At 39.3% G+C, this 22,680-nt stretch overlaps 4 protein-coding genes and 1 long non-coding RNA gene across 7 annotated transcripts; 3 read left to right on the top strand and 2 right to left on the bottom strand.

Annotated features, from left to right (window-relative positions):
* Positions 1-921: 921 nt before the first annotated feature.
* Positions 922-3,481, top strand: LOC121747173 (putative nuclease HARBI1). 3 transcript variants are annotated; one of them, XM_042141169.1, is made up of 6 exons: positions 922-1,135; positions 1,759-2,069; positions 2,165-2,289; positions 2,408-2,633; positions 2,723-3,168; positions 3,272-3,481. In XM_042141169.1, the coding sequence occupies exons 3-6, from the start codon at positions 2,215-2,217 to the stop codon at positions 3,290-3,292; spliced, it is 768 nt and encodes a 255-aa protein (XP_041997103.1). In that variant the 5' UTR covers positions 922-1,135; positions 1,759-2,069; positions 2,165-2,214; the 3' UTR covers positions 3,293-3,481. The 3 variants fall into 3 exon arrangements, with proteins under 3 accessions (XP_041997103.1, XP_041997105.1, XP_041997102.1); XM_042141171.1 differs by lacking the exon at positions 1,759-2,069; XM_042141168.1 differs by having other exon boundaries at positions 1,759-2,289.
* Positions 3,482-3,621: 140 nt separating this feature from the next.
* LOC121747170 lies at positions 3,622-5,425 on the bottom strand. The gene is made up of 4 exons (XM_042141166.1): positions 5,267-5,425; positions 5,120-5,180; positions 4,549-4,916; positions 3,622-4,438 (listed from the first exon to the last, which is right to left on the bottom strand). The coding sequence occupies exons 1-4, from the start codon at positions 5,285-5,287 to the stop codon at positions 3,806-3,808; spliced, it is 1,083 nt and encodes a 360-aa protein (XP_041997100.1). The 5' UTR covers positions 5,288-5,425; the 3' UTR covers positions 3,622-3,805.
* An 899-nt stretch (positions 5,426-6,324) lies between these two features.
* Positions 6,325-8,538, bottom strand: LOC121747172 (40S ribosomal protein S2-4-like). Its single transcript, XM_042141167.1, has 2 exons — positions 7,804-8,538; positions 6,325-6,712 (listed from the first exon to the last, which is right to left on the bottom strand). The coding sequence occupies exons 1-2, from the start codon at positions 8,464-8,466 to the stop codon at positions 6,557-6,559; spliced, it is 819 nt and encodes a 272-aa protein (XP_041997101.1). The 5' UTR covers positions 8,467-8,538; the 3' UTR covers positions 6,325-6,556.
* Positions 8,539-9,990: 1,452 nt separating this feature from the next.
* LOC121747122 lies at positions 9,991-14,055 on the top strand. Its single transcript, XR_006039136.1, has 2 exons — positions 9,991-11,323; positions 13,696-14,055. It is a non-coding gene; the product is annotated as an uncharacterized LOC121747122 (long non-coding RNA).
* Positions 14,056-19,135: 5,080 nt separating this feature from the next.
* Positions 19,136-20,428, top strand: LOC121746683 (protein PHYTOCHROME KINASE SUBSTRATE 4-like). The gene has a single exon (XM_042140598.1). It carries the CDS (start codon positions 19,266-19,268, stop codon positions 20,310-20,312), a length of 1,047 nt encoding a protein of 348 aa, XP_041996532.1. The 5' UTR covers positions 19,136-19,265; the 3' UTR covers positions 20,313-20,428.
* Positions 20,429-22,680: the final 2,252 nt, after the last annotated feature.

The raw sequence follows: 22,680 nt of genomic DNA, 5'->3' as shown, positions 1-22,680 counted from the left end.
ACAGCGGCGCACCTCCGATGGACCTCAACCAGCTGATGTACGAGGATGAGAGTTTCGGCACACCGATGTCCTACCGGCGTCCCATTGGCGTCAAGATTGCCAAGAACAAAGGCAAGGCGAAGGCAACATCCGCACAGGCCGCGGCCCCGGACCCGACCCCGATCGCGACCCCGACCCCGACTTCGGCTGCGGGACATGCCTACGCGGAGTAGGTGGCGGCCGCCAACCGGAGGACGTTGTTGGACACTCACCACGCTCTCATGCAGTGCGAGGACCCGGGCAAAGCCGAATACCTCAAGTGGATGATCGATGATCTGCGCCGCAAGCTGGGAATGAAGGATTAGGAATGTATGATTTAGTGAACTTGTTTTTTATTTCTAACTCTTGTAAAAAAAAATAGTAATGTAGGATTTACCTTTAATCGTAGTGTTTTTTTATTTTGCATGACATATTTGAAAATATAAAAAATTAATTAATAAAACAGTAGTGAAAACTATAGGGCGGACTTTAGGGCGTCCCACTGCAGGTGGAAGGGTAGGAGGATAGAATGCTGATGTATAGAGCGCTCAGTTGTGGATGCTCTTATACTATACTCCCATATTTGGTAAAGTGAGGTATTTGGGGTTGGAATCTATCAAGATCGATCTTGTGCTCTAAGGGTGTGTTTGGTTTGCCTTATAAGATCAGTTAGCATATGTTAAATGGAGTTATCATGTGTTTGGATTGCATTTTTTCGTTTTCGGCAGGCCCAATTTAAAAGGGGCGGCCCGCCTAATAAAGTCTGATAATGCCATTTAGCATTTCTGAGGAAAAGTGTCTGATAGCTTTTACGTTGGGCTCATTTAAACAATTCTGAAAAGAGAATTTACAAAAATATCCCTCTTGGATGCAATTTTTGATAAATTCATGTACATTCCTTCGCCCACTCAATCGAAGCTCGACGCTCAGACAAGCTGCGAGACGAGGGCTGTGGAACAAATCGATCAATCGACACTTGACAATCGAGGCGTGATAGCATTTTTTGCCCCATTCAGTCGTGATAAATCAGGCGAGGGCTGTGGAACAAATCTGATAGCATTTTTCGAGGCGTGATAAATTTCACCTCCGATTCAGTCGACACTCGACAATCGATCAGGTTAGTTTAGTTTTCGATTCGAAGTTAAATCCCTACTTTTTTTGGCCCCAATAATTCGATGGAGACAAAACCACATCTGTTGAGTATGAATAATGGCGGTGGTTCTAGGTTTTGGGGTTAATTTTTTTGATTTTCGAATCTCCCCGTGAGTTTCGGGGGCTGTGGAACAAATTCAAGATGGAATTTTTGACTATTGGAAACCATAATATTTTGGATCTGGATTTGTATTGAATCTGAGACATTTTGGGTATTTTTTGTAATATGAACGTATCTATTTGACATCTAAATTTATGTAATTGGAATATGTAGTTATTAGGAAGGTTCTATGGTGATGGTTAATTTATGTTTGCAACATTTGATAAAATTGGTTTTAGTTAACAAGTGTTTTGGGAGAATTTAGAAGAGCCAAGATCAAAATAACATATTCATTTTGGTGAAATACTATTTCATTGCTGTTTACTTCATGCTGGCTAGTTCACTGTTATTTTTAGAGACATTACCTTTTTTGTAACAGATAGGAGTATTTTGTTTTGGCCTTTGATTGTAAACAAGGTTGTGGTATATTGGTGTTCTTGAATAGACAAGAGTGGTAATATCTAATTCTTGCTTTATCTCGTTTGTAGATGGCTCCAACTGTAAAGAAGGAGTATACAGTGGTGCAAATGTTGGAGGAGATTATACGGAATTATTTAGTTGCCCGGTTTTGTATACTATATTTCCTTTTTGCTAAACTAGAGAAGGGTAAAAAGAGAAAGAGATTACAAATAGTCTTACCTTATAGCCTAACGGATAGGGTACCCTCGCAAGTTAGTTACATGAACAGGTTGGTCGGTCTTAACGACACAGATTGCTTAGTAAATCTAAGGATGGATAGAAATGCATTTGGTAGGCTTTGTTCCCTGTTCCGCCAGTTAGGCACTCTTCGTGATAGGAGGTTTGTTTACATTGAAGAACAAGTGGCTATTTTCATCAGTATACTAGCCCATCATACAAAGAACCGTACGACGTGATTCCACTTCTTGCGTTCAGGTGAAACTGTTTCAACATCAGTTCACGCTGTACTCAAAGCCATCATAAAAATGCACACATTGTTCCTGGTCAAACCTGAGCCAATAAAAGATGATTGCGCCGATTGGAGATGGAAACATTTCAAGGTATTATTCACAGCAGGAAATACTAATTCATAAATTGCTCATCTAGACACGTTATATTAATTATCTCACATAGGAATAGATTTTGTTTCACGTCCCCACTTTCTTATTTTTTCTGCAGGGTTGTCTCGGAGCGTTGGATGGTACTTTCATAAATGTGTTAGTTCCTAACTCAGATAAACCGCGCTTTCGGAACCGAAAAGGACAAATAACAATAAATACACTAGCAGCCTGCGATCGACATATGCGATTTACCTATGTCCTACCCGGGTGGGAAGGATATGCTGGCGACGCTCGTGTCTTAAGGGATGCAGTCAATCGTCCATACGGTCTGAAGGTCCCTCTAGGTATAAAACTTGTATCTTATTTGCTGTTTTCGTTTTCTGAATATTGACCTATTATATAGTTCCTTATTGAGTATCGGTTATTTTGCAAGGAAATTATTACCTTTGTGATAATGGTTATGCAAACAGCCAAGGATTTTTGACTCCTTACAGAGGTGTTAGATACCACCTCAAAGAATGGGGGCCAAATGCAGATATGCCACAAAATGCTATTGAGCTTTACAATATGCGTCATACTAAGGCAAGAAACATCATAGAACGAGCTTTTGCAGTGTTGAAGATGCGATGGGCTATACTACGCAGTGCATCATTCTACCCCATCAAGGTACAAGTACAACTAATCAGCGCTTGTTTCTTGTTGCACAACTACATTAGAAGCGAAATGAATGTGGATCCTCTCGAAGATCTCATAGACACTTGGAATGATGGACATGGTCCAGAGGATGATTCAAACGAAGGGCCGTTTGTTGATTACATTGATGCAACAACGGACTGGAACATGTTCCGAGATCAACTAGCAAACTCATTGTGGAATCAGGTTATGAGTTTACTGTGATTTTGTAACATGTTTTGAAACGAATATACTATAGTATGGTTAATTGCTGACACACAAGGCTGTTTTCTTTTGCTTTTTTATGCAGCACGTGTCGGGAGGTTCATAACTTTTTCCAGATATGCGTTATGTGGAGTCGCCCAATGACCGTCGATGATCTTCAGCCTGCTATTATAACATATCTGTACCTTTGTTTATGAGACCTTATGACTCCATTATGACTCCTTTATTCCTCCACCCCTCTAACTGTTCCATTTTGATTCGAGTAGAATTGAATTGCAGCTCACCTCTTCTTTTATTTTCTGTTCTCTATGTGTATCTCCTACCATATGCTTTTTCTACATGAAGCTTTTCTAATTGTATAAGCAGTATGGACTACATAAGCAAACATATATATTGCAATTTAAATTAGCAGATATTTCAATGCGGCACCACAGATTAAATGTTTCCACTGAAGTTAGCCTCAAAAAAACATTAAACAGTAGTCTAACATCGACACAAGTCCAGCGCCTATACGTACGGGTATTTAATCCCCACAAGCACAACAAAAAACATAAGTTTGGCAGCCATTAGGATTACAACTAGGTGTCGACACCAAAATTACTAAGTAGCTGAAACATCTCTACATAAACTTCACAAGGGCTCGAAGCACGTATGCACTGCGATCCTCATCCTGCATTCCAAGGAAAAAATCCAAACGCTCTACCTTTTCAAGTAGGATTTCTCCCACATCAAACTTCTGCTCACGAGTGAGACCAGGAAGTCTGCCTAACAGCTGGAATACGTCCTTTCGAGCTTTACTGAGATCGAATTCATACCCAATGCGAAGGGATAAAGTGTCGAGCCTCTTGTTAGTATCCTCGTGCAGCTTCTCTAGCATGTGGACAAGGCCATCAGTGCCAAGCTCAGACAACTTCTTCTTATTTCCAACGCTGCCAGAAGTGGCGTTGGCCCGACCGCCGTGGCTGGTGCTGTTAGCCGCACCCGCCGGAGTAGGCGTTCCACCCAACGGGTCCATGCTTGGCTGATCATCCATGGTTGGTTGATCATCCATGCTTGGCTGTTCATCAGGGATCACTTGCTCTCCAATGGCACCAATTGACTCTTGCACTTGTTCGAGAGAGTGAAGATCATTAACAGAGTCCATGTAATCCGCTGCAACTGTGCCACTAGCACGTTCCTTCCCGAATATTACTTGCCAGTGCTCCCAATAGGGCCAACACTTGTTCCTCATAAAACGAGCATCTTTATCAGCCTACAGTCAAGATAAAAACAAGTCTTAACACATATTTAAAGCTACTTACTCCAGCACACACAATGTTAACAGTTCAGAAGTTTCAGGCAAAGAACTAAAACAAGTCTAACCTTCACAATTTGATCCCATTGATCGTCATTACAATCGATTTTGTAGTCGCCCTTATTGTTAAACCCTACCCCACTTCTATTCAGAATAAGAGCCAACGACCCATACATCCTTTTCCAAGCTGTAAGTTTTGAGGTGATGTGCGGAGAGCCCTTAATATCAGTCTTTGGAAACCGACTTCGCATTGCATCTTCAAGCTTTGTAAGATATCCACCTCGAAACCCATTGTCGGACTTCCAACCATGGGCAACGATGTCCTTCAGTGCTATAACCAGTGTCTCCTCCTCTCGATCAGTCCAGCTTCTTCTCGTGCGGTCTCCTTTCCGGTCTCCTTTCCTCTTGCGGTTTCGTCCCAAGTGATCATTGATCACTACAAAACAATATCGTATGAATTTGGTTCATATTTTCATTCAATCAAATAAATATTTTCATTCAATCAAAAATCAATCCATTCAATTCCAGGAAATCTACATATAACAGGAGCATCTAACACTAAAAAAAGGAGCTACTAATACAAAAAAATTGGACAACTTGAATTGAAGCTAAAAGAGACTTGAAAAAATGAGTACATACTTTGTTGACTCCCAGGATCTTCCAAACTGAATTGGGTTCTCAAATTTTCCATGGACAGTGCCTTCAAACAGAAACGCAAAAGGATGAAATAAGTAAACCGCGTTTCAACGCCGAATTGTTAATAGCATTTAGCCGGAGGCTACTTACCGGCGCCGGAGAGTTTGCCATCTTGACAGAAATCGGACCACAAGCACTGAAATTGGAAGGGTTTCGAAGCAGGAGGCGCAAGCTTCACAAATTTGAGGAGGGAGCAGTATAAATTGCTAGGGCTGAGAAAGGATAAAAACGGAATTACAATAGCTTATAAGGGGTATAAATGGAAAGTTGCATTTAAACTCATGGTGTATTAAACACCAACCAAACACCAAAAATGTTAACTTATCAAATAAAAATCGAACCAAACAACAAATTTGGAAATGCAAAAGTCTGAAAAGGGAATTGCCTATATGACTTCTCCCATTTCTAAAGAAATGGTATAAGGCAATCCAAACACATCCTAATACTATAATCCCATATTTGGTAAAGTGGGAACACCTCAAAAAAAAGGAATACTATATGCGTGCATGTCACAAAGGGGGAGAAGAGAGATAATTTAGTGTGTACGTGTGTTGGCCAAGCGGTAGAGTAGTTGGTGCCGGACCAAAGGTCACGGGTTCGACTCCACTATGACGCGACCTTTAAAATTTATGAAAGAGAGATAGGAGTACTTTAGTTTGCTGTCCAACTTTGATTCCAAAACCAAAATGATAGTATTAAAAATCAAAGTGTAGATTGAAATACATCTTACGTTCAATGTGCCACTTATAAAAAATCAAACATTATTTACTTCAAGATTGAAAATACAATTCTCAGTTGTATAGATTGAAAAGCTATTTCAAGATTGAGAATTCAATAATCGATTATTATCTCCTTTACCCTGAAAAGCTCACTAGTAGTAGTATGTTTATGAGGTGGAAGATTTAGAGAGAACTATTTCCAACCTAGTTGGTAAAAAAATAGGGGCATACACTGGAAAACCTATATGGAATATTGGTTGTTGCACCTAGGAAAAATCAAACAAAAAAATGAATTATTTAGTAACAAATTTGATACATTTAGTACTCCACAATAATTTGGTAACGATTTATGCAATTATACCTACTACCCCTCAAATTACAGAAGTAAAGCATCAAATATCCGAACACCGAGAACGGCACAATCGACAATTACTTGAATAATGGAAGCCCATACTTATGATTGAAGAAGTAAAATGGGAATAAAACAGTATAGAAATCATCTAAATTGCAGACAAAACTATGGTAACACAAGTAACCCAAAGCAAATCAGGATACAAATGACCTGTTTTTAAACAAAAGCAATCTCAAACAGGCAATTCGATGACCAAAACAATAGTACAAAATTTGAGCTCTTAACCTTAACAAAAACCGTTCCTTACGCTTAGGCCTCAACTTCGTCCACAACATGTAGAATCTTCCCAGTCGGCTTTGCCAACAAATCTGTGTATTCTTGGAAAGGTGATTTTGAAAATCGGGTCTCCCTCCAGAAATCTGGAGTTAGGAAGCCATAAGTCTTCAACAAGCAGTCAAATGTTGCCTGCATAGAACAAGTACAAATCAGTAGCCATAGGGATTACTCGATCATAAAAAAAGCATAAGCAACCATATGATGACACTAGTCTATAACTTGCCACCAACATAAGCCAAACTACTGTTACAAGACCACAAAGACAAACCTTCTCCAACTTGACCACAAATAAAGAAACAACATTTATTATGTACAAAGACAACAGTAAGCAATTCAAGAAAGCACAAATGATTACTAGTACTACATATTTTATGTTCAGGATAATAATCATAGATGCAATAAATTAATAAATCGAATTCTTAAGCAAACAGAGAGACTAACAGAATCGTATTAAAAATGTAACAATGGTCTAAATAGTACTCACTCCGACCCATAGTAGATGTCACACTTGGGAGATGGCACGAGATTTTAGGAGATGTTATTTTGTGTGTTAAGTAGTGAGAGAAAATATAATTTTATAATTGATGTGAGAAGGAGCTTTTTCCAAAAAAGGAAATGTGACATTTTTTGTGGAACAAACTAAAAAGGAAAGTGTGACATCTACTATGGGACGGAGGGAGTAACAGCTATATATGGCATAGAATTGTCCTCCACAGGTTTCCAAAATGCATAACATTTGCAGATAATCTCATATCAAAGTGAGACTAAATTTTCACTACACCGATCACCCATAAAGCTTCACTACAATGCTGCAGTAGTTAATACTCAACAACATAATATCTGCCGATAATCCCATATCCAAGTGTAATCATGCATCATATTAACATTAACCATATAACTATACACTAACGAACAAGTTAAAAAAACAATTTGAGGCACGAAAACAACACACTAACTAATAAAATGACAAATAAACTATTCACTATCTAATAAGAGATGCATATTCAAGCACACTGAGTCTGCCTCGATGAAATTCTAATTGGGATTGATAGAGCCTAATTAAATGCAGTGCATATTCAGATAAACATAAGTTTTTGACATAGCATAAGCATAATCAGTATCGAGCTAAACAAAATAAGCATAAACCACAATTATATGCAAGGCTCAAAACATAAAAACCAATTCGAATCTAATTGAAAAAGAGCATTGAAGAATTAGACCTTGACGAAGTTGCCTAGGGTTTTAGTCGATCCACGGGAGCAAGTGAAGACATCATCAATACCAGCCATCTGCAGCACCTTCTTAGGCACACGAGCCGCCACAATTCCCGAACCACGCGGCGCCGGCACCATCCTCACCAAGACGGACCCGCACTTCCCGGTGACCTTGCACGGCACGGTGTGCGGCTTACCGATCATATTCCCCCAGTATCCCCTCCTCACGGGGATCACCGACAATTTCGCCAAAATAATTGCGCCTCGAATCGCCGTCGCCACCTCCTTCGAGCACTTGACGCCGAGGCCGACGTGGCCGTTGCTATCTCCGACGACGACGAACGCCTTGAATCGCGTCCTCTGCCCGGCGCGGGTCTGCTTCTGGACCGGCATGATCTTCATGACCTCGTCCTTCAGCGACGGGCAAACCAGAAGATCGATAATTTGGAACTCCTTGATTGGGAGGGAGTGGAGGTAAATTTGCTCCAGTGATTTGATCTTGCCGTCCCTCACCAAACGACCGAGCTTGGTGACAGGGACCCATTTTTCTTCTTCCGCCTCACGTCGGGGGCGACGGCCACGCCCTCGGCCGCCTCTGTCTCCGCCGCGTCCTCGGCCTCCGAATCCACGGCCGAAGCCGCCCCGGTCCCCTGCGCCTCTATCCGCCATGATTGTAGTTGGGAGAAGGAGAGGAAGGGATGATGAGAGAGGAAGTTGAAGGCCTGTGCGTGTAAGTTGGTTGCAGACGATGAAACCCTAGATTTTGTAAGGGATTTTATACATATATTGGGCTGATAAACGGGCTTAGCGGTTAGAAGTTTGAGTCCGATGAAAAATTGCAGTAAATGGGCTTAGGCTGTTTCCAGCCCAACTATTTTTTGGTTAGAGGAGTACATGGTACATTTATGAAAACATATATTAGCTCCAAAAAAATGGCTTCGTTATTGAGTTTAATCAAAATCCGATTAACATATTATTCAGGATTATAAATACTTAAGTGACAATTTTAGTTTGTTAGTAATTTTCAGCTTCAAAATATTCAGTCGGGATTTGCATTCATGTAAAAAAAGATAATCATGTTAATACGGTATTTCTTTTAATTGTCTTTGTTAATGTGTCTCGTTTGTCTCTTATCGGTACAATTTTTTTTTTTGAATTTGGAGCCATCCAAGATGGAGATCATATATGCTATGATTTATCATATCATGTAATGAAAATACTGAAGTTACTATTGACTAAGGGTATTGTTGGGTCGTGATACCGCCGATCTCACACGCGCACGAACGAAAGAATAAAGCACACAACGATGTAACGTGGTTCGGTGATAAACCACCTACGTCCACGGAGAAGATGACCGGAATCTTATTGATGAACAACTCTCAAATACAATGAACTCACACTCACAATTCAATCACTCCAAACTAATCGCAAGCTAGAGCAATAATCTCCTAATTGTGTATGTGTATTGTGTATTCTTTTTCTTCTATTTTTTCAACTGGAAACTATCGAGCTATATATGCGAAGAACAAGAAATAACCCATCAACTGATTTCACACAAAACAGTTATAACCGCTGATTCCCAACGGCTAGTTTCAGCTCACCAAACCGAGCTCCTTTCTTGATCTCTTCCTCGAGCTCCAACGGCTCTATCACTTAATCAAATCAGCAGCTTGACGTGAATGAGTTGCTCAAGAATGATAGTTTCCTTGCGCAAGAATGATAGTTTCCTTGCGCAAGAATGATAGTCCGCCAGTGTAAGAATGATAACTTGCGGCAGCAAGAATGATACTTTGCATGATTTGCATGGACACACATCCACAGGTATCCACTATGGGAAGCCCGCAGCTATAGCCGCGGGTTGGGGCGGAGGGCAGGCGGGCTCTAGTGGAGAAGTTGTCCGCCTGCGGGGCGGACACCGAAATGGGGGCGGACGCGGCTATAGGCGTGGCGCCTATAGTGGCGGCACCGACCGCTGCGGCTATAGCCGATTTTAATTTTTTTTATTTTTTTTACATTTCAATTTTAATTTTAATTTTACTTTGTATAGTCGTGTTCTTCTAATTACGTATAGCCCGATAAATTTGTTCATAATTAATTGAAACATTATAAAATGAAAGTTGATTATAAAATTTGGGGACTAAATTAAATACGTGAGTGATTGATTAAGTGAGTACCAATCAATCAAATATTTGATCAAACCCTAGGGTCTCTCAGAATGCGCGAATCCCGCACTATCAATACACCCACCACCATGGCGAAGAAGCGGAAGCTCGAAGCGGAACCCTCACAAATCAATGAGGATGTGAAAAGCGTTGCTGGAGACAAAGTAGAAGAAATTGGGCACGACGAAGTTGAAGTGGTAGAGGAAGAAGAAGCGCATGCTGAAGAAGACGATCCACACAGCATCTGCTGCGTCGGAGAGGAGCCAATCTCGATCAACAATGTTGGTGGCAACGCGTTAACAATTCCAAGCAATAACGACGGAGGCGGCGAAGAGCCAATTGAGAGCAACAACAACGGCGACTAGGCAGAGGAGGAAGAGGAGCCTATTCAGAGCGTCCTAGCTGCTTTTTAGTAAGGAATCACTGGTCCAATTGCTCACGGAAGCCGCCGATCGCCACGCCGACGTGGCGGCTAGGGTTCGGGCCTCGGCGGATCTGGAACCCTCCAACCGGAAGATATTCGTGCACGGCCTCAAGTGGGACACCACCACGGAGACGCTGTTCGAGGAGTTCGCGAAATTCGGTGAAATTGAGGATTGCCGCGTCATCACCGACAAGGCCACTGGCCGATCCAAGGGCTACGGGTTCGTTCTCTTCAAGACCCGCCTCGAAGCTCGCCAGGCTCTGAAGGAGCCTCAGAAGTTGATCGACGAACGAATGACGTCGTCCCAGCTGGCATCCGTGGGGTCTATTGCTACGGCATTTCCACAGAAACCGGTGACAGAGTATACACAGAGGAAGATTTTTGTGGGTAATGTGGGGGAGGATTTGGATCCGGAGAAAGTGAAGAATTTCTTCTCTATGTGTGGGGAGATCGAGGAAGGCCCTTTGGGGCTAGATAGAGAGACTGGCAAGCCAAAGGGCTTCTGCTTGTTTACATATAAGACTGTGGAAAGTGCAAAATTGGCGTTGAGCTAGCCTCATAAGCAGTTTGAAGGGGTTACATTGCATAGCCAACAGGCAATTGATGGACCAAAGCCTCGGGCTAAGAATCTGCAATATGTCGACAATGTGTATCCTAGTATGGTTGGTTCAACTATGGCGCCGCCTCCCTATATGCAGTTGGACCCTTCTGCTGCAGTAGGACAGGCACTGAGCCTTCTCGGGGCGTTTGGAGTGGCCACGGGGATGTATAACAACTCTATAGTGGTGCCGGGTGGCTATGGGATGGGTGGTGTAGTGAACATGGGATCAGCTGGGTTGGAAGGAAGTTGGAATCAAAGGGGATACCCGACCAACCAGATGAGACGGCGAGGTCGTGGCAGAGGACGCCATGGTCGCAAAGGTCAGTAGATTTTGAACAGGTATACTTTAAACGCACTTAAGCTTATTTGTATGTTCTGTTTTTCTATGATGTCTTTATGCCTTGTGATCTGAATTGGAAATGAAACTTATGTTGGATTTCCTAGAAAAGTCTTAAGAGAACTGTTAGTGATGTATGTCAAGTCAGTTTGAGAGCTTGATTTATAACTTATCATTCAGGGTTTCTAGTCTCATCATGAGAAGCCCTGAATTTAGTTGATTAAATTTGGCAATTTTATTTTGCCTATCAATAATTTAGATGTCATTGTTAAGTTGTCAAACAGATACTATTAAGGTTAACATAGGTCTGGTATTTAAATACTGATTGATGCTAATTTTCCGAAAATTGATTACAAATAACAATCCAAAGATGTGAGTGCTGTGGTTCAGGGGTTGTCTGTAAGTGTAACACCTCGTGTTCAAAAGACTGCATCTTTGTCAGAAAATTGTTACTGCTACTGACCAATCTTACTTTTGTTATACTACTTGCTACTGATATATGTGTATGTGAATGGATTACCCAAAGAATCTGGTATGCATATTGTTAAAAGAGCCACACAATTCCATCTCAAAATGTGATTGTCACTATTTAGAGTTGTAGAACAGTAAAATATAGATATAAGCGGAAAAGTAAATAGGGATAGTAGAGAAAGTAGTAGTGAATTTGGTGTATTTTATTACTCAACACAAGCCACATATATATAGTACAAGAGACTAAGCTAGGCTATGTCACATCACCGATGTGGGACAAAATACTAATATTCTTAACACTCCCCCTCAAGCAGGAACATCTATATTGTCCAGCTTGGTACAAAGTTCTCAAAAATGTTTTTCCTCAAACATCGGCATCAATAGTAGTAGCCAAAACTATAAGGCAGTAGTAGTTGCAGCTGTTGCATAAGTTGTAGTAGCAGATGCAGAGCAGTAGTAGCAACTGTAGCAGAGTAGCAGATGCATGGTAGTTAGTGTCAGCTGTAGCAGAGTAGCAGCTGGACAGTAGTTGCAACTGTAGCAGAAGTTGTAGGGTAGTTGTTGCAACTGTAGCAGAAGTTGTAGGGTGGTTGTTGCAACTGTAGCAGAAGTAGCAGATGCAAGGCAGAGACAGTTGTAGCATAGTAGCAACTGTAGAGCAGAAGTAGTAGATGCAGCGTAGTAGTGACAGTTGTAGCAGAGTAGCAACTGTAGCAGGAGGACAACTGTAGGAGGAGGAGTAGAATAATAACTGCTGACAAGAGCGCATGTAGATAAAAAGCAAGCAAGAGCGCATGCAAATAATAGCGCAGAATGCAACAACGTAAAACCCTAGTTTGGGCAGAGTAGCGGAGTAGAGCATAGCAGAACTGTAATTTCAGAAAGAGTGGTATAGCAGAACCATAATAGCGCAGAATGCAGCAATGTTAGAAACCTTAGTTTGGGTAGAGAAGAGCAGATGTGCAATATAGTAGTGGTAGAAACCCAAATTGTCCAGAGCCTTTGTCCTAGCGACAAGGAGCTTAGACATTATTGCATGAGTATAGGAGTTTATTGACGTAATTTCCGCCTATCTATAATATAGGAGTTTATTTGTAATTTCCTCCCTTATATAGGAGTTAAGTTAAAAAAAAACTCAAATTTGGGCAGAGTAGAGCAGCAACACCGTAAACCCTAGTTTGGGCATAATAGCACAATAGAGCAGAACAAAACATAATTAGTTTGGGCAGAGAAGAGCAGTTGTGCAATATAGTAGTGGTAGAAACCCAAATTTAGGCAGAGTAGAGCAGCAACACCGTAAACCCTAGTTTGAGCATAATAGCGCAGTAGAGCAGAACAAAACATAATTTCGGGTAGAGTAGAGACGGAAGAGCAGAATGGGGATAGTAGAGCAGTGGCAGAAACCCTAATTTAGTTCTTTTTTTTTTGTTTTGGAAACCCTAATTTTCTAGAGACGGATTCGAATCCGCTTTGATACCATGTAGAACAGTAAAATATAGATATAAGCGGAAAAGTAAATAGACATAGTAGGGAAAGTAGTAGTGAATTTGGTGTATTTTATTACTCAACACAGGCCACATATATATAGTACAAGAGACTAAGCTAGGCTATGTCATATCACCGATGTGGGACAAAATACTAATATTCTTAACAAGAGCAATCATAAACTAACACTGCATTTAAGAAGTTTAGAACAACAAAATGGCTATGATATACGAAAAATCTGGTAACGACTAATAAACATTTAAACTGAAGGATGTTATATACTTCCGGTACAATTTTTTATACCTCCCTCCCCTTTTATTTCATATTTTAAACATTAATTGGTGTGTTCCTAGCCTCTTCACCCAATTCTTGCTTCATCACCATTCTTCCTTGACAATTGCTTTTCTTCTTCTCGCAGTGAAAACCTGAATGGGGATTTTGCTTCAATCGGTCTTCACAAACCAGGCATTTGCGTATTCATATATATTTTGGCAGTGCCTACTACAATTTTCCAATCTATCATCTATAAACTTATCTTCTCATAGACAGGAGAGCTTTATATTTTCATATTTAAATATTGGGAAGTGGTTTGTAACATATTTTGGTCATTGTTGTGGTTTATTTTGTGAAAATTTTCTTCTCCTAACAGTGATTGTTAATATTTCCCTCACTTGTGTTTCATGAGTAGCGACCTTTTTTTTTTTATTATCTTTTCATCCATTTCTGATCGTGTTTGTATATGAAATATGGTCTGCTTGACTGCTTCTCCTGTGGATTTTATATTTGTGCCCATACTTTTTCCTCCTATTTTGTTTGAAATGCTTTAAAATTTGGTTTTTGGAGATGCTCCACTATAATTTATAACTACACAGAGCCTATTGATCAATATAATCCTCTCAGTGAATCAATGGCACTTTATCTTGTGATGAAGTTCATAAGATCCCCAAATTTTCATTTTCAAACTGGTGTGATATATGGATATTTGAGTCCATAAGTGTTTATTCGCACATGGTGCCATTGGGCATATTTTAGATTTGTGTCAAGGTCTTGCACCATATACATCCAATACGATCGACTCATGGTCTTAAACCTGCCTTGCCGGTTCGTCATGCACAAGCTGATATGGAGTGAAAGGCGGAAGTAAAACAAGAACTGAGATTCAATAAATATAAAAGAAGAACAATTCTCCAAAGAGGCCAAGATAATCCTCCAAAGAGGCCAAGATAATCCTCCGAAGAGGCCTACGGTTGATACCGTCCTAATACACTTTATTTTCCGAGATATCTAGCTCTTCTAAAGGGGAGCTATTTATAAGGATCAACCTATAGATAAACAAAGAAACAAATCCTCAACATTTAAAGTAACCTTTCAACAATCTCCAAAATAATGAAAATAATCTCAAGAGATAATGGAGATCATTAGCTTGATCTCTATCAATTGTAATCTTCAACAATCTCCATAATAATGAAAATAATCTCAAGAGATAATGGAGATCATTAGCTTGATCTCTATCAATTGCCTCGTTGTCAAAACAGCCTTGCCCACAAGGCTGGAGTTGAAACATAAACATATTGCTTTGATCGGTGGAGGCTCGTACTCGTGCTTTCGAAGAGAATCCAGATTGCCAAACAATAGAGAACGACCAACAACATTAATGCATTGCTTGGATATCCTTGTTGTTGGGCTTGCAAGTAGCCATTCATACTCAAGATGTTTGGTTGTCATACGCCTACAACTAGCTTCACTGAATGCACATGTGGAATTGGGAGAGGAAAACATGAGTGAAGAGAGATGGCCTGCCCCAACTGGACGTACAGTGAGGGGTGGAGAGAGTGCAAGCAATTTTGATTGTGAAATGGATGGTGAAAGTGCAAAATTAGGTTGGGTGATGGGCAACTTATGGAGATGCTGATTTGCAGGGATGGATGGTGCATCCAAACATGGGAGAGTCACGGGTTGCTGAACTGGTTTTATCTCCTGCACAAAGGGGCTGGTTGGGGGCGGATTAGGTGCAAGAGGAAGTAGGGGCGGCGGTGGCTCAGTGTTGAAGTTGTGGGACTTGGTATTGTTGGTGTGAGATAAAGGTTGATCATCTAAAGTGAATGCGATCTGTTGCCTGCGCTCCCGAATGAAGCCACGAGACTGCAGATCCTGCAAGAATGGTGCCAAGGCATCATTGATACAGTTAGAGATCTGGGCTTCGAATGTGCTCATTTGCACTTTGATGTTTGCGACCGCCTTCTCCAATCTGTCAAGACGTTCTTCACTGCTCTGAGTGTTCACCATGATGCGTTCCACGTTCACCGCACCAAATTGATATGGAGTGAAAGGCGGAAGTAAAACAAGAACTGAGATTCAATAAATATAAAAGAAGAACAATCCTCCAAAGAGGCCAAGATAATCCTCCAAAGAGGCCAAGATAATCCTCCGAAGAGGCCTACGGTTGATACCGTCCTAATACACTTTATTTTCCGAGATATCTAGCTCTTCTAAAGAGGAGCTATTTATAAGGATCAACCTATAGATAAACAAAGAAACAAATCCTCAACATTTAAAGTAACCTTTCAACAATCTCCACAATAATGAAAATAATCTTAAGAGATAATGGAGATCATTAGCTTGATCTCTATCAATGGTAATCTTCAACAATCTCCATAATAAGGAAAATAATCTCAAGAGATAATGGAGATCATTAGCTTGATCTCTATCACAAGCGTTGGTAGGGTAGACGACTGGAAATTTCATCTTAGCAGAGTTTACAAGAAGAAGGTATGCGTTGTTTCCTCTTAAAAACAGTATACTTCCCTCCAGTTTTAGATTATTGAAGCTGGCATTTCTTGAGTGCAGTTGTTAGATAGCCATTATCAAATCCTTCTTGTAATTGCAGTCACTCTCATATCTGAACTCTGATCATATTTGTTAAACTCCACATGAAAATACATCACATCTTTTTTTTTTTTGGTAATCAGATAAAGGCTGTAACTGCAATTTCATCTCTAGGGCTGTTAAAGTGGATTACTGAAACACTCTCATAATCCATAACCCAGAAAAAAACTTGAACTTTTGGCAGGGAACGATATTTAGCCGATGAAGCCTTGGACGATGGCTTGGTTTCCTGACCTCACTCAAAGAGTCGTTTGATTCAATTTCTAGTTGCATTTGAAATGAGATATTTTTGTCCTAGAATACAGTCACATAGAGATAAATACATTCATTAACATGTGTGAAAATGACAATATACCATATTCTTTACATAGGTACTGATATATTTCATAAAGTAGTAGTAAAATAAAATGAAATAGGTGCTTCCATTAATATATTTATAAATACAACAAAAAAAGAAAATTGATTTGAACACATTATCTCCAGCTTTAAAGGTTGGATTGGATTGAACATGCATGGTGGTGGAAAACAGCATCGTCAGCACATGAATTAGAGACAAAAACCTAAAGTACGGAATGGTGATTATTTTTTTTTTTGCTTTTAGAAATTTCCAGAGAAAGATGATAAAGATAAGAAATCGCAATCTGATCATCTTCAATAGCCTATAATGTCCCATAAACAGACGATAAACATTTCCAATTCACATCCACACTTACTATTAAATGGGGCCTATCTTTGAAAATAAAATTAAAATTAGCTAGATTCTCGTTGTTCTTAAAGATTAGTGTCTCCTACCTTTTCACTCTTCCCCACCTGATAATGGTATCAGACTGATAGACAGAGGATTGCACATGCTTAGAGCATCAGCAGTGGCGTCGAATTCTCCGCGGAATTCCCAAAAACACCTCCTGCCACGTCATACGAACTTCCCACTACACTGCCACGTCATAAGGACTTCCTACTGCACAGTGACGGACATCCCCAAGGACTTCCGATGGACTTCCCACAATTAAAAAAACCACAAATTCACAAATTAAACAATTTCCGGAATTAAAATTTCGACATAAATAGGGGAAAAAATCCATTAAATAAAAAAAAGAAAAGTGCATTTCACCAAATTAATGCCCACCACTACCACTACCACTACCCGTAATTCCGGATATATAAAAGAAATGTAGAGAGAGAAACTTGTTAAAACAGGTGGTGCGAATGAAATGCAGTTCAACGAGTCGTATATATATATAATTTTTTTAAAAAAATTAATGCAATAAACGGGAATTCCGCGCGGACGTCCGTGGGAGTCAACGCAATGGCGGACGTCCGCACGCCCGTCGCGACGGAATTCCGCGTAACGCCGCGGAACTGCGGTGTCCTCGGCGGAATTCCGTACCCTTGCATACCATGCACAATGACGGACGTCTGCCGGCGGAATTCCGCCAGAATTCCACGGCGGACGTCATTGCTGATGCTCTTAATCTGTATGTATGATGAAATGAAGTGCAAAGTTGAAACACAACCGAAAAGAGATGGTGAGAAAGTTGATTGAGAGAGATGCTAGATTAACATCAAATCAAACTTCTTATAACTTTAGTGATACATAATTGTCATTTTAATAATCATAAATTATACGTACACAAAAAATAGTCTAATTTTAGAATGGTCACGAAAAATAATCTTATTTTAAAAATATAATTTTTTTTCATATTTTACCCACTATTTTTTCTTACTTTTTCTCCACTAGATCTCTCATACTTTACCTGTTTTTTTTCTTCATTTCTCTATTACTTTACCAATTTATCATTAAAACACGTGTCGTTAACAAATGAGACTATTTTTCACAGGCGGGAGAGAGTAGTAGAAAGATAGTTTGATTTCGCAACATGAGTATTTTATTTCAATTTTAACTCTTCCAAATTTTCCAACGACCCAAATTTGAAATTTTCCATTGTTTTTTTTTTACTGTGAGAAATTAAAGCACTGCCATTATGAGGAAATGGACATTTAGGCATCTGAGTGGTTCCAACAACACTTGTTGAGAATTGCTCCAGCAAAGATTTTGATCAAATTTTAATTGCAAATAACTCGTTAAACAGACAACTACTTTCGCACATGTTGCAGCTTTTCAATTCAACAAGATGCCTTTTGCCAAAATTTATTGTGCTCCATCATGTAGGGATATGAACTCTAGCTAGTAGCCTTTTGGTAATGAAACGTAATTAATCGCTAGTTTATACACATACAAACACTGCAACAAAAATACTTATTAAGAACGTTTTTTTAATGTATTTAAAGATGCTAATTTGCATTTCTAAATATATGACCAACACTTTAAAAAATGTCTTTATTGTTGATGTCCCAACTAAAATTAGAGGTCACAAATAAAAGCATCCTAAAACAACAAAAAATTAAGTTAATTTATCTTTAATTTAGAATCATTTTCTTTTGCGTCCTAAATTATTATTTTTTTAAAAAAATTCAACGCAAATAATTGCATCTCAATTTGTGTCCTTAAAAATTAGTAGTAGTAAGTTTTTGGCAGTGAAATAGTTTTCATTTTAAAACATTAAAATATAAAAATTTAGTAAAATAATTTTGAAATTGTAAAACATAGTTGGTGGAAGAAATCTAAAATGAGACCACGAAATATAAGAAGCGTTTACATTTGAGGATTATAGCTTAGATAAGATTTTTGTTCACTTTGTAGGATTAAAGTTGAGATATATCAAGGCCTTCAATTATCATTTAAGCTAACTTCATTTGATTTATACTATCTCATTAAAAAGTAGGATGTGAGAAATCCTTATCAGTATAACAAAAACAAAGCTTTCAATCATCTATTAAAAAGTAAACACATATTTTGTAGTTTGTACACAACAAAGATTCATGCACCAAACTTGGACATGTTGTAAGATAGGGAGGCCCCCCATTCACAATTCAACATGACTTTCGAAATAGGTCATACCATTATTGATGTTTGGAAATGTTCTTTTTTAGTCCATGGTAACTTTTTTCTGCACATAAATATATTTCTCTTTTCAGCTTAATTAAACATCTCATCTCCCTCTTCATCACATAATCCATTGAGAAAGAGTGAGATTTTTATACATGGATTCACTCTCTACAATCAAAATAAATGACAAATCATTTCCCAGTACTGCTGCAGAATCCGCCGTTGAAGATGTTGAAATCAGCATTTTTGATGCTGAGAAGTATTTCAACGAAGAATTGAACGACCTCAAAAGAGCAGTAGAGAAGAAGAAGAAGCCTGAATCTCATGATCCACTTTCTTCTCCGGCGGAATTCGGGGCAGAGAAATCCGTACGCGCCGCCACGTCATCGGAAGCCAGCTGGAACAGCCAGACCGCGCTCCTCACTACGACCTCCGCGGCGCGTCACCGCGCGAGCAAAGCGTGGTTCGCCGCTAAGAAGTGGTTTCTGAGGAGAAGAAGATGCTGCTGCTGCTGCGATGGCGAATCGATTCGAGTGAAGGAGGTGATCGGCTCCGATTCCGATCACATTAGGCCGATTGTGGTGATGGATTCAGTCAAAACCAGCTGCAACAGAAACTCCAAAACCGTGCATGCAGATCACAGCTACGAGCGCGACGACGTCGTTGAGATCCATCGAATTAGGGCTGCGGAGGCGGCGCCAGGTCAGCAGCGGATACTGGCGATGGGGAGGCCATTCATCAACGCCACCGTCGGTTTCACTTTCCCCATCCTCAGTTCCGTCGCAGCCGCTAAAGACGACGACGTCGGAAGCGATGCGAGCTCGGATTTATTCGAGATTGAAGCTTTTTCTACTCAAACGGCGTCGTCTTGTCCGATCCAATCCTTGAATGATTCGGTTGATGGAAATTCAAACGGCGATAGGAAATCAGCGCCGGTGAACGGACTCCACCGCAGCCGGCTGAGCGTTTCGGCTAGCGAGTGTCGTCCCTCCGGTGGGGAATCGGAGGAGAGTGTGGTCGCGTTAAGGCCGTTGCCGGAGGAGGCGGAGGGCGGTGAAGGAAGGAGGAAGAGTGACGGTGGGGTGACGTCGATCAGCTGCCGGCCTGAGGCGGAGGGACCACCGTTGATTCCGTTGGGTGCGTGTCCGAGGCCGGGGCCGGGGAGCTCTCGATCGCCGCCGTTGGTGGCGGCGGGTGGATGATGATGCGGTGGCATGAGTGGAAGAGGAGTATTTGAATGATTTGTAATTTAATTGGGAATTTAGTGTGGTTAAATATAATCAATGAAATTACAATAATTTAAAGGTGTTTTGAACAACGTATCTATTGCTGAAAACTAAAGATCAAATCGAAAATTTTGTTTTGGTTTGATTGATTTATTTAATTTTGTTAATACGATGCTTTTAACTTTTCTATTACACTTATATGATTATTCAAATATTCTAAATCTAAATTTCTAAATCAGGTTTATACAATTTGATTTGATGGTTTAAGATAAACGCTATTTTTAAGTAATGCTGAAATCAATCGAATAATTGAATTCTCACCCTATTATAGAAATGGCCTTCCAAATTTTATTCATTACTCTCTAACGTCTAACGCTTATGAAGACAGAAAGCGATGTAGCCAAACTAACGATTTGAAGGACAATAACTTATAACATAATTATCGATATTCATCGGGTTTTCCTTTTGGGTATGTGGTCAACTTTATTCGTATTGGAATTTTATGAGGTTAATATTTTTCAACACTAATCTTATCAAACACCTGAACCTATAATATTGCTATGAAAGAACAACGAATTTATATGTGTAAGTTGACCAAGCGGTACAGAGATTAATGTCTAAAAGGTTTGAGTCCTCTTTTGCATGGCCTTTAAATTTAAATTCATCTACCCATTAAAACAAAAGGACTCATTGAAATAAAATTAAAAGTTAAAAACCAAACAATGTTGGAGACATTTTTTTTATGGGTTCGCTACATTAAAATTGGGCCACCGGCCTGGAAGCGCAAATATGGTGCACTGTGCCCAAAGCAATTGGTTTTACTAATAATTTTGGAAAGATATCTGGTTTCGAATGCTGGCCTCCACGGCCCACGGCCCACGGCCCAACATGTACAGTAGCTTTCAATTTAGAGTCGATTCACAGATACACATGCTAAATTTATCGAGGCCACTAAAATATCTATGTTAGTAAGATTTGGACGATTTTATACTATCACTCAAAGATGTAATGATAATAATGACAATCATATATCGAAAACATACACGCAGATACACACATAGTTTTCTAGATATTTTGAAGCTACTCAGATATTCTAATTACGACTGATCCATTAAACTATTTTAAAGGTCTTGATCGAAATAATAGTTCACATCTTTAGCCTTGATCGACAATTGTAAATATGTCACGACATGAACCTAAATTATATATTCCAATATAATTTAGCAATAAAACATCTTTGAGATCTGCAACTTCCTAGACCTTTCAAAAATATGAATTACACTTACATAGACAGTGCTATATTTTAATTTACAGAACACATAATAATAATGATAATAACAAACATACACCAAAAATATAAAATCAAACGGAATAGTAGTATAGTACAAAATAAAAGGATCCAAACTTATGATTAGGCGGCAGCACGTAGCAACAAATTATACGAATTTTACATAGTCACATAAAATTTAAATATAACAATAAAATAACACAATTTCATTTACGTTAAAGCCAGTGAAACCTATGAAATGACATCTCAACAACAAACACACTCCCTTGATTCTTTGAACAAATCTAAAACGCACATAAATATTCCCAAAAATATGGATAGCACAAAACCAAAAGGTCGAACAAAACTCAAATTTTATGCATAGAAAAAGATAGATTATGAGTGCATGTGCTAATAGCTTACCTTTCCGCTCCTCTCATTATAGAGATTCCTATCACTCAATCAATAATTAATTTTATTTGAAATTAATTATGTGCTTCTATACTAAAGCCGAAAACATAGGGTAACATATTAATTACACATGTAATTAACACTATCTTATCTTAATTAACACATGCCCAAATAGTGGAACTTGCATCATTGTAGTAGCCCTAGCCTTTTGATTAGGTGTATTTAATTTGCATTCGATCATTGTAGATAGATTTTGGTATAAAATGATCCACTTATCTCGAACCAAATATTCGACAGTAAAGACACATGTAATTTGTATACTCCCTTCTTTCCAACTAAATTGAGTCGTATTCTTTTATGGGACGTTCCAATAAAGTTGAGTCATTTTCATTTTTGACAAAAAACAAAACATCCAATTACTCTAACTACTTTATTTCATCATTTACTTTATTTTCTTTATCTCTCCTACTTGTTTCTCTTTCCTATTTTATTTTACTTTCACTTAATCCATTCAACACAATTTATTAATCTTGATGCTCAAAAGTTTTGTACCAACTCAGTTAGGACGGATGCAGTATTTAGATTATGCTGACAAAACTTATGTTTCCTTAATCAAAGTCGAAAAAATTTAAATATTTTGCCAGCTTTATAGATTGGTTACAGTAA

Source organism: Salvia splendens, chromosome 9 (assembly GCF_004379255.2).
Source record: "Salvia splendens isolate huo1 chromosome 9, SspV2, whole genome shotgun sequence".
NCBI classification, from domain to species: domain Eukaryota; kingdom Viridiplantae; phylum Streptophyta; class Magnoliopsida; order Lamiales; family Lamiaceae; genus Salvia; species Salvia splendens.
Note: the sequence above shows the minus strand (reverse complement) of the source record. Positions and strands in the feature narration are given on the sequence as shown.